This window comes from Malaya genurostris, chromosome 3 (genome assembly GCF_030247185.1).
Source record: "Malaya genurostris strain Urasoe2022 chromosome 3, Malgen_1.1, whole genome shotgun sequence".
Taxonomy (NCBI): Eukaryota; Metazoa; Arthropoda; class Insecta; order Diptera; family Culicidae; genus Malaya; species Malaya genurostris.
In genome coordinates this window covers 59,848,656-59,863,452 of record NC_080572.1, presented here as the reverse complement: position 1 = coordinate 59,863,452, position 14,797 = coordinate 59,848,656, and the positions used below count along the sequence as shown (strand labels likewise).

Here is a 14,797-nt window from a genome sequence, read left to right as displayed (position 1 = left end):
AGGGGCGTTTTTCATTCGAAGCAGATGTGGTGAAGGTCGAATTTACGTGCTACCACCGTTCGTCTCTGTTTTCTTTTCACGATTCGTATTTGTAATTCTCCCGACGCCAACAGATCGACTGGTTTTGAACCGGGCCACGGCGTGGGAGTGTTTATAACGATGTAAAGAAACATTCCACACAGAATTTCACACTGAGTGGAACTTTCAGCCAAGGGGCAAGGTAATTTTCCAAGCAACCCGCCGGTTAAGTTTCAGTTTTCAATTGGTATTTTTAGCTCGGATGTTTTTATTGTACAGATCAATCCGTGAGTAGTAGTAATATTTTGGTTTTTGAACAAACGACGTCTTGAATAAACAGTTTTCAATAACTGGCATCGCTTAGCAGTTTCGCAGCCGTCAGATTGGTAAGACAGGTTACGATTCAAAGTCGTTTTTCGTAGAATGTTCCTGTTAAAACTGACACCCGCGCTTTGCACTTATGAATGAAATGAAATTAGAAATATTATGAAATAAGCAATTGTGCCATGGTATATATGGAATATGGTTTCTGAAAAGGTGCGTGGGTAATGTCAGAGACATAACTGGATGTCGTGAATACGAAAACAACTGACATGTTCCTTAACACTTCCCAATATCAATTAGTTGATTAATTGTATGAATTATGCAAGCATTCCCCTTTTGCACATTTTTCGCAAAAACAAAGAAGGCTTCACTTGATCTCGATTACTGTGAATTTTGCACAGCAAAAAGTGCACAAATCTAATCAAACTGTTCTAGATTTGCACTAAACGGAGGATATTTACCTTCGATTTGCGAAGAAGAAATCCAACTAGTTCTTTAGAAAACTTTTAGAGCCATTAGAACCTCTTGTTCTGTTTTCGTTGTTTTTTCACCAAAGCAAACAACTGGCAGCTGTGACGTAATGGCTCTTGTCGTAATATATCTGCTCGCAGTGGCGATAGAATCCAAACTGATCCAATTTTTGTTAAGAGGTTTCTTTTTACGTGATTTCGTTTATTTGCTTTTTCACTCATGAGAGATCCTAGCATCTATAAAAATAGCAGCATATAGAATTTTAATTTCGATTATTTCATTTCAGATTTGCATTTCGTTGAAAGAAATTATCAGGAAGGCTGTACGGGATTCATTCCTGCCTTTCAGAAGGACCAAATTGTGGAACTCACTACGATATTAAGCACTGTTCGGAACATTTTTCTCTGTTGTACAGCAGCAGATATTTTGTTCTCTTCCTCAGAACGCGTTCTGTTTGGCTGGTGTTGACATGGGTCAAATGGGACAGGTTTTTTAATAGTGTACTATTGAAATACTTCAATGCTTTTGCTATTCACGTTTAAATTGAAAAATTCCGATTCTATTGGTAGTTAGATTATATAAATCCTTTCACAGATCAGCTATGAGCTTTAAAAATACGAGAAAGGCAAACGCGCCTTATGAATTATCCTCTTTGATGCTCGTTTATACCAAACATTTCAGAAAATTTTAATTTTGAATTATTTGAGATTATGTCACAAAACTGAAAATTTGATCATAAAATTGTGATCATATTGCCGATGGCATGTAGCAAAAAATATGTTGATTCATTAGATATAACAAGAGATATTCACGATCAAAAACTTATCACTATCTCAGAGGGTAAATTTTGAAAAGGCGCCCCATTGTAAAGTAAGTATTCACGACAAAAATTTGATCTTTTGTCAGCATCATAAATAATTTCAGTAATTCCCAAAATATTCGAGCTCAACTATGATTCTTTTCTATGACATAAAATGAGAAAAACAATGAAACGAATTATTTGTAAGATTTTAGGTTAGGAAGGCTTCAACTTTATAATCCCCTGGGCATTAGCGCAACCTTAAGACAGACTGAATGATGCTGTCACGGTCCCAGGGCTTGTCTGTATCCTTACTCAATGGAGAACTTCAACTTTATAATCATTCCACACTCAGGGCTGAAAATCTTTCTGACTAGTTGCTGATGTTACCAAAAACTTTCAGAGCTGGATTAGAAAAAGTTTCTGTTGGAAAACACTTTTAAAAATGGTTATCTTGCTACGTATGGAAACATAATTACCTATAATGGGACAAAATTCCAGTCAAATTGTGAATTTTTGTGTGAAGAAATGTGTTTTTTTTTGTATCAATCAATTAGCTTTACAATTTAATAAAAATATGTGTTACAGCTTTTAGCTTCATTTATGAATTAAATGAATAAGATATGGAACGACTTGAATACATGTGTATATATGTGTACATGTATGTATGTATATATGTGTGTATGTACGTATGCATGCAGCGCATTTTTCTTACTTCTCTCTTAGCAAAGTCTTGGCATTACATTCCTTTTGTGGAATTTGGCCTTTCTGTTTCAGCAGACTTCGCAGCCGATTCTTAGTGTACAAAATCATTGCATGGCTAGTACTACTATCCTATTGACACTAAGAATCCTTCCAGGTCGGGGCTCGAACATACGACAACTGGCTTGTAAGACCAGCGTCCTATGCATTGAACCGCCAACCCGGGACTTCTCTAAGGGACACGTTAAAGTACATTTTTTTGTATTTCCTCCAGGATAGTTAAGTTAAGAAGAAAATATTGTAGCCATTTCTTGTTTTAAAACTTCTAAACATAATATTGTTTAGTACAATATAGTAGCAGGACTTTTTATTCGTTTTTTTTTGTTATAAAATTGTAACTTTTGTTTACAATTTACGTAAAAAATTTTGCCATATGGTTGATGACGTAAAAACAGAGACATTAACATCAAGAGAGCAACATTATTCCGATTTGTTGATCTCGTTAATTGATGATCAAAATCATTCAAGAATTGATAAGTATGACAGGCTTAAAAATGTGTGTCCTTACGTGTTTCCTAAAAAAAGCTCTATATGTAAGTATATATGTATGTATGTTCAATATACTTTATATATTTAAAAAAAAAACAAATACACGATTTTATAAAATCTGTTTGAATCAGCACAAAATAAACCAATGACCAAGTGGGTACCATAGCCTAGGAACGTCTGTGTATTGATTTAAAATAGAAGCAAATTTTATAAAGGGTCCAGTGTAGAGCACGACCGAATAATTTTTGAAAATCCTATTGATTACAAACTGTTTCTAAAAATATCGTGCTTTGTCTCACATTTGGCATTAGGTCTGTTTAATAAGAATTCTAACATTTTAAACCTGAGAGTCTAGTAGCGCAATATTTTGTTTTGAATGCTACCGCCATTGCTAATTGATAGAAGGAATATAGGACTAACGATAGGATGAAAATAAATCCATTGATACAAATTAGGAACAGAGTAGGGGTCATTTCAGAAGTGTTTTTGGCTGTTTTTGAATATAAGTTTGTTTGCCAAGAAACGTGAATCGATTCTCAATGTGGAGCAAGGTGAATTTTCCTTGTACGTCTTCTAGTTTCGGAGTTATAGGTGGATAAGCATCAACAATTCAATTTTGAATCAAGCTTCCGGTTCCGAACTTACAGGCTGAAGTGTGTTAGAATTTTCAAATCGTGGTTTAGAGGAATGATGCAAAAAAAATCACATAAATCCTCATGAATTTGGTCCAAAACTGTTTTATTTCCTAAGTTATGTTAGTTGATGGTCAAACAAACCTTTTTGCTTTAATTCAAAAGTAAATTAAAAGTTGTTTTTAAGAACCCCACTGTAACATGAGAAAGACATCATTCTACTACAAAGTGGATTTAAAATGGTTTTTATTTATGTTTAAACCGCTGTAACCGAATTAAGCTTCACTTTTATCGAACGAGATATATCAAAGGGTTCGACCCTAGTTTCCTCTCCCTATTTATCCGACTGTTCTCACTCAGATGATGTCATTTGATTTCTAACAAACAAGATCTATTCGCATCCATCAGCATACGGTGCCGTGACTCAGCATCGACGAACCAACCTACGGACGTCCATTTGTTAGCAGCCTACTTCCTGCAAATCACGGTATCTGGTGCAAAATGATGTAGCGCACTTTGAAAATCAACGACACCGCAAGATGGCTCCACGTATGTGGTGAATGGAGAATGCTTTTTAATTAAAATTTAATTGCATTTTGCTCCAGCGAAAATGTATCATAGCTGGAAGCCTTTGCTGTTCTGCTTCCGTCAGTGTTTTGCATCATTGGCACTAACAAGCTAGGGTCGTAAGCCTTCTGTCACCGTGGTGAAATAGTGATACTAAGAACTGACGCCTAACTTGAACATTATTTTTATAGCGGAAAAAATGCCTGTTACAATCGGCTGAAATCAAACAATCGATCATTTTACGGTATTACGTACATTACCCTTCGATGAACATCTGCAAATTAGGCGCGTCAAATGAAAGATTTTCTCACGACAATAATGGCCCTAGATATATACTGAAAAAATGTACGTTTAGTTTTAGTAATGAAAAAAAAGTGTCACTCATTTGCTGCGTTGCGACCATTCGAAATGTTTCTCTTTGTTCCACTCGATGAGATGAAATTGCATAACCAATGACAGTTAAGTTTGAATTACTTCATATTCCGATCGTAGCACAACGAGATTCTACCAAACGACCACCGTAACTATTATATTACATAAATTTAGCCATTTCTATTATTATGAACATATTGCACACCGATTCTATTCTCATTAACTGACCCAAATATAATGAAGCTCGCATTTGTTTGTGCATGCGAATCAGATAAAAAAGCTGAAGATTATACAACCGGTCGACCTTGCCAAACTGACTGATTGATTACCCGGCACAGCACAAACACGAAGTGACTTTACCGGGTGAAAAGAATATTGTTCGGATGCGCCTATATCCGGTTAATAATGAAGCATCCGAGAAATCTGCATCAGCCGGTGGGTAGCAGCAAAGCTGTAGGGAAGTCAACGTGAATTCACCCATTTGATAATTACTGCAAATACCTCTACTCTGCAATGGGAATCTTCCATCTGCAGGAAAGTCGAGCAGTATGTGTGAAATGGAAAAAATATGCACCAAGCCTCCTAATGGCGAGACTGTCTTTGATTAATGAATAACTTGAAATTTTTGTCATTGCTCACGGATTTCAAAGCAACTGCTTACAGATGAATAACAAAAAAAAAAATTAAGTCGTTTCGCCTACTGGAATTTTACCGTATGCCGTTTCGTCGAATAAAATAAGTTTCTGTTTTCCGTAAATATTTTATTTTGATGGAAGCATCTAACACAATACAAATAATGTTCAATCAGATTCAGCCAGAAAATCCACGAGCTTGATTGATTTATTTTATACGTTGTGGTACTCGTCCTAAGAATAAATGAGATTGTAGTTGTGAAGAGAGTGCAAGCCGTAAAATTATACAAAACCAATAGTTCAACCTTGACATAATTTACACACTTGCAGCACATCTGGCTTTTTGCATTTCAACGATCTAACAACGCTATGCAGTATTCGCTATTGATTGTAGATGAGGATTATACCATGTGCATCCCAAAATACTTAAGCTATAACCTTCCCAGCTGACTGTTGTGCCTTTGGACGCTTCGGAGGTGGTTCACCGACGGCAGACCACTCAGATGATGATCGTTTTGATTTCGGAGTGAAGTGATGGATCCATGTTTCATCCATTGTCATATATCTAGGCAAAAAAGTTTTTATTTATTACTTGTGAACATGGTCAAACACTGCTCTGAATAATCAACACACTTTTGATCGGCTTTGAGTAAATGCGGCATCCGTTTGAAAAAGAGCTGTGAACTGCTTTTTGATATATTTACAGCATCAGCAATCGCACGAAATTTCAATTTTCGATAAGATATTTTCTAGATTAATCACCTCAATTGGACAACCCGAACGTTTACCATCATCGGTATCAGTACGACCGCGTTTGAAATCAGCAAAATCCGAACCTAGATTTTGGAACTGAATTCTAGATCAATGGTCCATTTTCTTTATTTTATTAGACAGACCAAAACAGAAACAGAAAAATTCCTTTTAGAGTATCGGTAAATTTACGTTTGAGGATAAGAAAAAAAATACAGTGTTTTTATATATAACAACTTCAAAATGACGGACGTATTGAATATCTCCCAAGGCTGGTTTTAAACACGTCGTCTTTCTGTTCACGCGATATCGTCCGGAGTTGAACTCTGGTACATCCAAGTCACACATTTAGCTAATCAGAAGTCTTTTGAGCGTGAACCGCAGATGCAGATGCTTAATATTTAGCCACAACATGAACATACAAATATATAAACAAGAAAAACTGTTTTTTTCTAGTTTTTATATTAAAAACAAAATAATACGTTTTTAATACGTTTTAGAGATTCAATAAAAAATGATTAGTGTCGATTGGCTTAGTAGTTTTGTTTTTATTGTATGAACGTGCGATTTCGAGAAAACGAGTTTAGACGTTTCAGAAAAATGTACAAGAATGAACTGGAAATTACGTGAAGTGAACGTATTCCAATTGGGTTTTACACGATGACAGTAAACGAACGGTAAATCAAGTTTATCTTTGACGTTTATTGGCGGTTTGTGTACCATGGAATACTGTGGAATAAGATGGAATATTGTAGAATAGACAAAGTAAAGTCCTGGCATTACAAATCTTTCGTGGAATTTGGCCTTTCTGTTTCAACAGACTTTTTCCCCATAAAAACGTTTATTTCATAGGCAATATACATAAGTTTTTCTTCGCCGTGGCATCCACAATACATAGTACTTTAAATCTAATACATTTCGAATATCATATGGTATTCATTAGTTAATCTAAACACTGTTTTTATCAAGCGAGTTGCTATTATAAATTACATTAAATAAAATACATTTATTTTGTACATGATCTCATAACTATTTTGAAGGAGATGTGCATCTAACGTGTAGTGATTGGACATGAGTCTCAACATCACACGAATGAAGTGTTTTGCTAAAATATCGGCTCTTCCATTGCCTGGAATGGAGCAATGAGCCGGGACCCAAACATTTTGTTATCAGATACCTAAAGTGTCCTCCCCACGTGCATTTGGAATCAAACCACACCCCGAGATATTTGAAAGTCAAAACCTACGCGATAATTTTTCCCATTATATGAAGCTGAAGCAGCGCGGGATCATGCTTTCTTGAAAAGACGACCAGCTCTGTTTTCTCCGCAGAGAATTCGATACACAGATGGACAGCCCTAACGGACAAGTGATCTAAGTTATCTTCCATCATTGAAAAGGGGCTATCAATGGAGCCATTATTTGGAGTAGACTCCCGAATAATGCTCTGCGTAGGAACAGAATCAGGGCAAACTTTCCTGACTAACCTTCGACAAAATGTCTCCAATAGTTAAATTTCTTGGCCCGAAGTATACTTTTGTACTTGGATTCTAAAGCCAAGAATTTGTAAAAATTCTGAGAAATTGCTCCTCCGTCTTGAAAGCAATGCCTTTGTTACTGCTAATTGAGATGATGATTGGTTAATGATCGCTACCGTGTAAATCAGGAAATGTTTTCCAGATGCAATCTAGTCGAATTGAAGTCGAGCAAAGAGTTAAATCTTATGCACTTGGACGTGCAGGAGGTTGTGGAATCCGTGTCATACTACCCATATTTATTCCTGTCTATGTGTGTTATCTGTTATCATTGTAAACGGAACCCCACATAGTTCCGTGCGAATTGAATTCTCCCAGAATCAATCGTGAAGCAGGGAGGGCTTCAACTATTTCATAAAGCTGTCGCTGTCCAACTTGTGCTCTTGGAGGAATATAAACCGAAGCAATGCAAATGTCTTTTCCTTTAATGTTAATTTGACAAGCAACAACATCTATACTAGAAGTCGAAGGAATGTTTAATCTATTAAAAGGAGTAGCATTTCCTAATTTCTAAAGGCTTTCCACCATACGGAGAGTCTCTATCGAGACGTATAATGTTAAAGTCATTAAAATTTGAGGCTATGTTTGATGTAAGCCATGTTTCACACAAAGCAAATACATCACATTTTTGACTACGCAACAAAACTTTAAATGAACCAAGTTTTGGCATGATGCTTTGACAATTCCACTGCAGGACAGTGATTTAATCATTTGCGGCGGATGATAAATTATCCATCAAATGATACAAAACCTGAGAGAACTGGCGATTGAGCTGATAACTGTTTCAAAAAAGTTCTAGTTATTGGAAGGAATGCCGAGGTTCAGAAATATTGAATGCTGCGAAAATCCATTCTACAATTTCCGAAAACTTCAGTAATCCTGATGGTGGCTGTGAAACGGAGCCCACTGGATTTTTGTTTTTTCTTGTGCTAGTTCCTCGATTGGTTTGTGAATTTGACAAACCAGGAGGCATAGTTTTTTGTTTTACATTTGGTTTTTTAGATTTAACACGGGGATCTATTTTTGAAGGTGTAATTTTAGGTGCCTTTCTTGGTAATTTGTGGTTTGATGATCTCCTCTTAATAGGCCTTCGAGGAGTGACAAACGAGGTATCTTCACTATTTCCGTCAGAGTCAGATTCCTCTGGCTCCGTGCTTTTAAAGAAAGTTTTATTTTGTCTTTACGCAACTCAAATGCAGCGCATACTGAAAGATCATAAGGACTCTCCCCACAATAAATAAATTTTTCAATATCTTTATCGCAAAGATTATCCTTGTGAGGCCCTTGACATTTTATTCATTTAGATTTATTACTACAATAAGTAGCTGTATACCCGAATTTACAGTTCGTGCAATTCATAACATACGGTACAAAAAACCGAACAGGAAGACGAATTTTATCGATATAGACATGGCTAGGCACCGCAGATCCGGCAAATGTTACTCAAAACGAATCTGAGGGACGATAAGACTTAATTCCATCGACAATAGATGCTGAGTACAATTGCTTGCACTTAGTTTCAACAGACTTCGCAGCCGATTCTTACCGTACAGAGTCATTGCATGGCTAGTGCTACGATTTTATCCTTGTAAAATAGACAACAAAAAAAGAATAAAGACTGAACATACGAGCAAACCACTGATAGCTGCCCAACGATGTTCATCCAGTTTATTTTGTGAGGTTGTGTCGTTTTCGTGTGGGACCTGATGGATGAGATGATCTGTGAGTGAAGTGTAAGAGGAAGAACGGTAATAAAGGCCACTGTTTCAGTTCAGGACTAATGATCGACCAATAATGGGGTAATAATAAGGTAACGGTACCCCGCTTCTCTCACCTCCATTAATCATCTCATATACGAAAACCATTATGAGCATTTCAGTTTTCGCGTATACTACTTTGTCTGCAGTATTGCTTCACAGAGCCGAAGCAAAGTATTCGATTTTTTCACAATTTATTGATTGATAGTCGAGAGATCGGTAAAATAACATGGTGACTCTACTAATGAGATGACTATTGGTACATTAACCCTAGTTACAACTACAACAAAATCCATAAGACAAAAACATGTGACACGCATTATAACAACAGTTTTATAGAATCTGTTCAAATCAGCCAAAAAAAAAAACAATGATCAAGTGGGCACCATAGCCTAGGAACGTCTGTATGTTGATTTAAAATAGAAGCTCATAGTAGCAAATCTTATCTAAGGTCCAGTGTAGAATTGAAGCAAGGGACTGCTGCCACTGTGACTACTACAAAAAATTGTAGGCTATATTAGTTACTTACTAAACGAATCGACTTCGGCCATATTGGTTCCAAGTTCCCGGTTCCAGAAGTACCGGAAATAGTGGACAAAAGCTCTGAAACGAGACTCACTCAATTTTCTCAGCAGTGATTTGATCAATTTCCACAAACTTATGTCGTTTTTGCTTGAGAAAACTGAAACTGACCCAGGGTAGTTTCATCAAACAGACACTTTTCACTAAACTCTGTTGATTTCGCACTTAGCAACGGGGGTTTTAGCAAACCTGATATAAAAATCAGGTTCGAAACTGACTCGATTTTCAGTTCAACAACGTTAAAACTAGGTTCAAAACTAGCTTCAAACAAACGGTTTGACAGCAGTTAGGGTGGAAACTGGGTTAGGTTTGCTATCAAGCGAAAACGACATTAGGCTCAAATGAAAGTTCCTCTAATTTCATAGGTTGCTGTTCAAAGAAAAATTCTTATCGAATGAATCTTCCAATGATATTTTTTGAAATATAAGTAATATGAGAAAGGCCTCATTACACCACTAGGTGGAACAAAAAAGGTTTATATCTTTAGTCCTAGCTCATCTTGATAAAAGAAACAAATGCTAATTTTTTTTATTCTATAGTATAATAAATTTTAAATGCTAAATGTTGTTAGTTTACTCATGACGCAAATTTCCATGAAGTTCTAATTTTTGATATGATTTTCAATTACTAGCTAAGATATAGAAAGCTTTTATTTCAAAATCTTTTGCCAGTGACTCAACACCCAGAAAATGTTGAATCACTCAAGCTCAAGAATGTAACCAAATGCAGGAGTTCACTCGTTAGTGAAACCTAATGGCTTCGCAAATTTTGGCCTTATGCTTGTTTTCACAACAAACAAAAAACAGTAACTCGAGATAGTACAGCTGTTAGTCACTCTTCTAAGTAAATATTGAATTGGGTGCTACGATTAGGGTGTGGGCTCCTCAATGAACGTCGCTAACAAAATGTGGAGCTAACGGTGTCGAACATGCAATGTCTCTCCGACATACAGCGCAATTCACCGAATAGCTAAAAAATTCGAAATTTGATTCACATCATTGCTTTGACTCACCGAATAAATTTGACTTTTTGAGAGAATTCCATAATAACTATCAACTAATTCCATATTTTATTAAATATGTTTGAAATAGATGTAAATTTCCAAATAATGTCACCTCTGTAGACCAGTTTTGCTGTAAAACTTTCATGCGACACCAAACTATCCCGGTAACGGATGCAGTGACATTTTTGAATAATACACCAGTCTTACTGACGTATCGCCGCAATGAGTCCAACGTCCAATAGCGTATAAACATAGCAAGTTCAATAACAATGGAAGCATACGCGATACAAAGAAAGAGCCTCAATAACGAATACAAAATAAATACATTGTTTTTAGTCACGCGAACACACGCAAGTCATGTGTCCATGTGAGAGAACATCAGAATGACTTGACTTGACCGAGACGACAAGTGACTCCCAGTTTCACTTTTCAAAAAAAAAACAACAAAAAATTTCGACACTGCTCAACTTTTATTCAGATCACTATTTTGTTTCTAAATTTGAAAACACAGATATTTTCGAATTATCCATTTTCGAAAGTTTTGACCGTTTCGATTAGAAAACTGAATTCCTTCGGTGGTCACAATACCCAGATAGTTATTATTATTATTATTATTTCGTTTATTTATACCCGACTTTAACCCAGATAGTCACCATTCAATGGCGATATGAAGCCCCACGGTTGGAACGCTGACTTTTGAACTGTCTCGTGGCCACTTCAAATATGCATGAGCACTTGAGGTAAAACCCGAATGTGTGTGTATGTGCTTACCTGTGACGGAATACAAATCAATATTTCCTATCGTTTCTTCATTGATAAAGAAAGTTCCCGACAGAGTAGGCGGATTTCAACGATGACTCCGGTTGCTACGAAAATGTGCCACTCAAGAAGAACTGCATTATTAGTGTTATCACGAGTTGACATGTTATTATAGGTTAAAAAGTGCTAGTGCAGCTCCGAGGAGCATAGATGTAACCATATGGGCATTTACCCGTTTGTGCGTTCCAGCGGAAAGCTACCCGATCCGGTAACATCACGAACAAGTATTAGCGCAGATTAAAATCAGCATTTGCTAGCAAGCACTGCTGACTTAGGAAACATCGGAAGGGTGATCGGAGCAGAAGGCAGATACCTCTCCGGCTAACATGCCACAGGTGCAAGAGTTCCTGCGTGGCGTCACGAACAGAATTCGAAGGAGCCGTAACATTCCGAATTTTTGCTGGAGTAAGAAAGTGAAAACGGAAGAACGTAAGTAATTTATGATTCAAAGATTTTTAAAATATGTTCTATCAGTTTCAATAAGTTACTTAAGAATATGTTTTCTTATTGAGCATGTTACTTCTTATTCTTCATACACCCATAGAGGTGCAATCGATTAGCACGATTGGACACATTTCCTCCGAGTAATTTTTTCCTACAATTCATTTACGTCTAGGATATTTTTTATTGCGCTTTCAAAATCCCTTTAGGTAACGACTTAAAGAAACAAATTAATGAAAAGAAACAAAGTAATACATGGGCAATACTTGGAGTCAAAGTCGCCCGCGTGTAGGTTCTAAAACGAAAACGGTATTAGTTTTGCCTTTCTCTATAGAAAGGTAGTAGAATTGCTCGAAAACCCGACTTTCGAACGGAGACTCGGAGACCCATAATGTTATATACCATTCGACTCAGTTCGACGAGATCGGAAAGTGTGTGTGTGTGTGTGTGTGTGCGCGTGTGTGTGTGTGCGTGTGTGTATGTGTGTGCACTTTTCAAGATATTTTACCGCGCTCAATTTTCTCAGAGATGGCTGAAACGATTTCAACAAACGTGGGCTCATTCGAAAGCCACTGTCGGGCCATTGATCAAGTTCAAAGATCAAATGGCCGTGACTTTTGGTTCCAGAGATATGATGGTATAAGTGACGTAACCGACAAAACACGTTGATTTTTACCGCTATTTTATATATAAGGATGTCAATATTTTGGGATCACCTCTAATTTCGTGAAGCGCTAGTGCTCAAAAGTTTAAGCACCTCGAAAAATATCCTCATGCAAAACGTGAGCTAAATCGGACATGTGTAAGGGGTGCTGCCCGGCGGTTAAGGTTTGAACATTTTCGATCTTGAAAAAGCACCATAGGGGAGAGTACATGAAATTTCCAAAATCGAACATTTTTTTTTATGCCGAAACTCTTAAAACTGCATTCTAAGCGTTTTGGCATCAATTTTTTTTTTCGATTTCGGAAATTTCATGTACAACCACCCCCCCCTTTGGTGATTTTTCAAGATCTATGAAAATTCCACTCAGTGTACTAAGATGTGTTTTTTAGATTAGTATCACTCTTCTCATATAAATAGGCAAGGTAAATGCCAAGCGCTTGATTGGAAAAACGATACCGAGTATGTGACATAAACACTGAAGCATGCTTTTGTGAACCACTCGAATTAATCTGAATTAATTGGTGTCAAAAATGAGCCAAAATTTGTCAATGTCAGAAATTCATGAGACTGCTTTGAAGAAAGAGAAAGGCATTATCACACCACTAGGTGGATTAGGGAGGGGTTTTTTTTCTAAAATTGGTCTAGACTTTCATTTGAATTTACAATTATTTTTTAATCGAAAAATTACAAATCCTAATAGGTGTATAAATTTGCCACCATTTAAAAGCAATGGAAACGTTCGGAACGGTTGGCAATCGGGTGCCGTATGAATTGAAGCAAACGTACGTTAAACGCCGTTCCTTCACGACTTCAATGACACATTACGGTAATTCAAAACGTCGGGCAACGTATGGATACGCCGGTCATGTTTCATCATCGACGGTCTGAAGTTTTGCTATGTATATGGTGGGACCAGCTGGATACTATAACACTTATAAGCTGCTGTAACCGGGTGAAAGGATCATGAAGAGGTCTACCGATAACAATTGATGCATTTCAGCCGAGCATTACCAAAATAAAAATGCGGTCGCAGTAAACCGATTGAAACGACAAAGTATATTTGCTAAATGGAATGCTCGTCCACATGTTGCACTGCCAACAAACACATACTTAGAAAAACACAAATAGGAAGTCGCACCTGCTGTATAGCCCAGACATTGCTTCTTCCAATTACTATTTGTTCCAGTCGATGCAGCTTGGCCTGATGGATCTCCAATTATGATGAAGTCAAAAAATAAATCGATTCGCGGATTGAGGCCAAACATGTCGATTTTTTTTTCAGAGGTGTATCCGAGAATTGCCAGAAAGATGAGAAAAACTAGTGGCTAACGATGGACAACACTTTGAATATTGAATTTGCAACAATTTTTTGGCAATCAAATTTAAAATACAAAAATATGTTACACTTGTGATTTTTCCAAACTTTGTCAAATTATCAAATAGAAATACTGAAAACATTCCAAAACGAGTCCTGCACTGAGTAAAAACGATTAGAAGAATTTTAAAGTCGATTCACAAAGAAAACGCCATTTTCGCTCCCTGCCAATCGTTAGTACATTGCAAGGTGGGTACTTTTCAGGAAAAAAAAAAACAAAACAAAAAGTTTTTCTTGTTCAAACTGATCTTTTTCCAGTGTATTTTTATCAAAAACGAAATCATTCAAGATTCCATTGGAATTCAATTTGATTAGAGACTTCTCACGATACTCTATCGCAAGTTACCCGATACATGCTAAAATTATCATTACTGGATAAAGAAAAAAATACTAAAAAAAACTGTTTTACCTTTAAAAATGCCCTTCTTGCAATGTATGGACTGTTAGTAGGAAATATAATTATCTATCAAATCATAAATGGTGCGTTTTGGTAAATTTTTGTGAACAAATTGTTATTTTTCAGTGTAGGATTCGACTAGTAATTTTTTCAATATTTCTATTTGAAAACCTGATAAATTTTGTGAATATCATTAGAACAACACCTTTTTGTAGAATTTGATATTTTTGACTTATTATTTGAAAATAACTGGCAAAAAATGTTTGACCACTTTTCCAAAGACAGTGGCTGAACCTAACGTAGATCTACGAGTCTAATGGAAGCTCCTACGATATCATTGTTTTCAAATTATTATCAGGATGTGATTTTTGATTCCAGATTTACTGGGTGATAAGTGTAAAAATTTCAA

General features: G+C 36.4%; 1 protein-coding gene across 19 annotated transcripts in view; it reads left to right on the top strand.

Moving 5' to 3' along the window:
* The window catches only part of LOC131435913 (probable phospholipid-transporting ATPase IA), a 195,220-nt gene that overhangs the window by 92,519 nt on the left and 87,904 nt on the right, over positions 1-14,797 (top strand). For 3 of the 19 annotated variants that reach the window (XM_058604198.1, XM_058604201.1, XM_058604199.1), the window contains exon 2: positions 11,514-11,940. The exons of 15 other annotated variants lie outside the window; for them this stretch is intronic. In XM_058604198.1, the coding sequence (XP_058460181.1) occupies positions 11,838-11,940 (103 nt within the window). In that variant the 5' untranslated portion in view covers positions 11,514-11,837. The remainder of the gene's footprint in view (positions 1-11,513; positions 11,941-14,797) is intronic. One more of the 19 variants, XM_058604200.1, reaches the window with a different exon arrangement.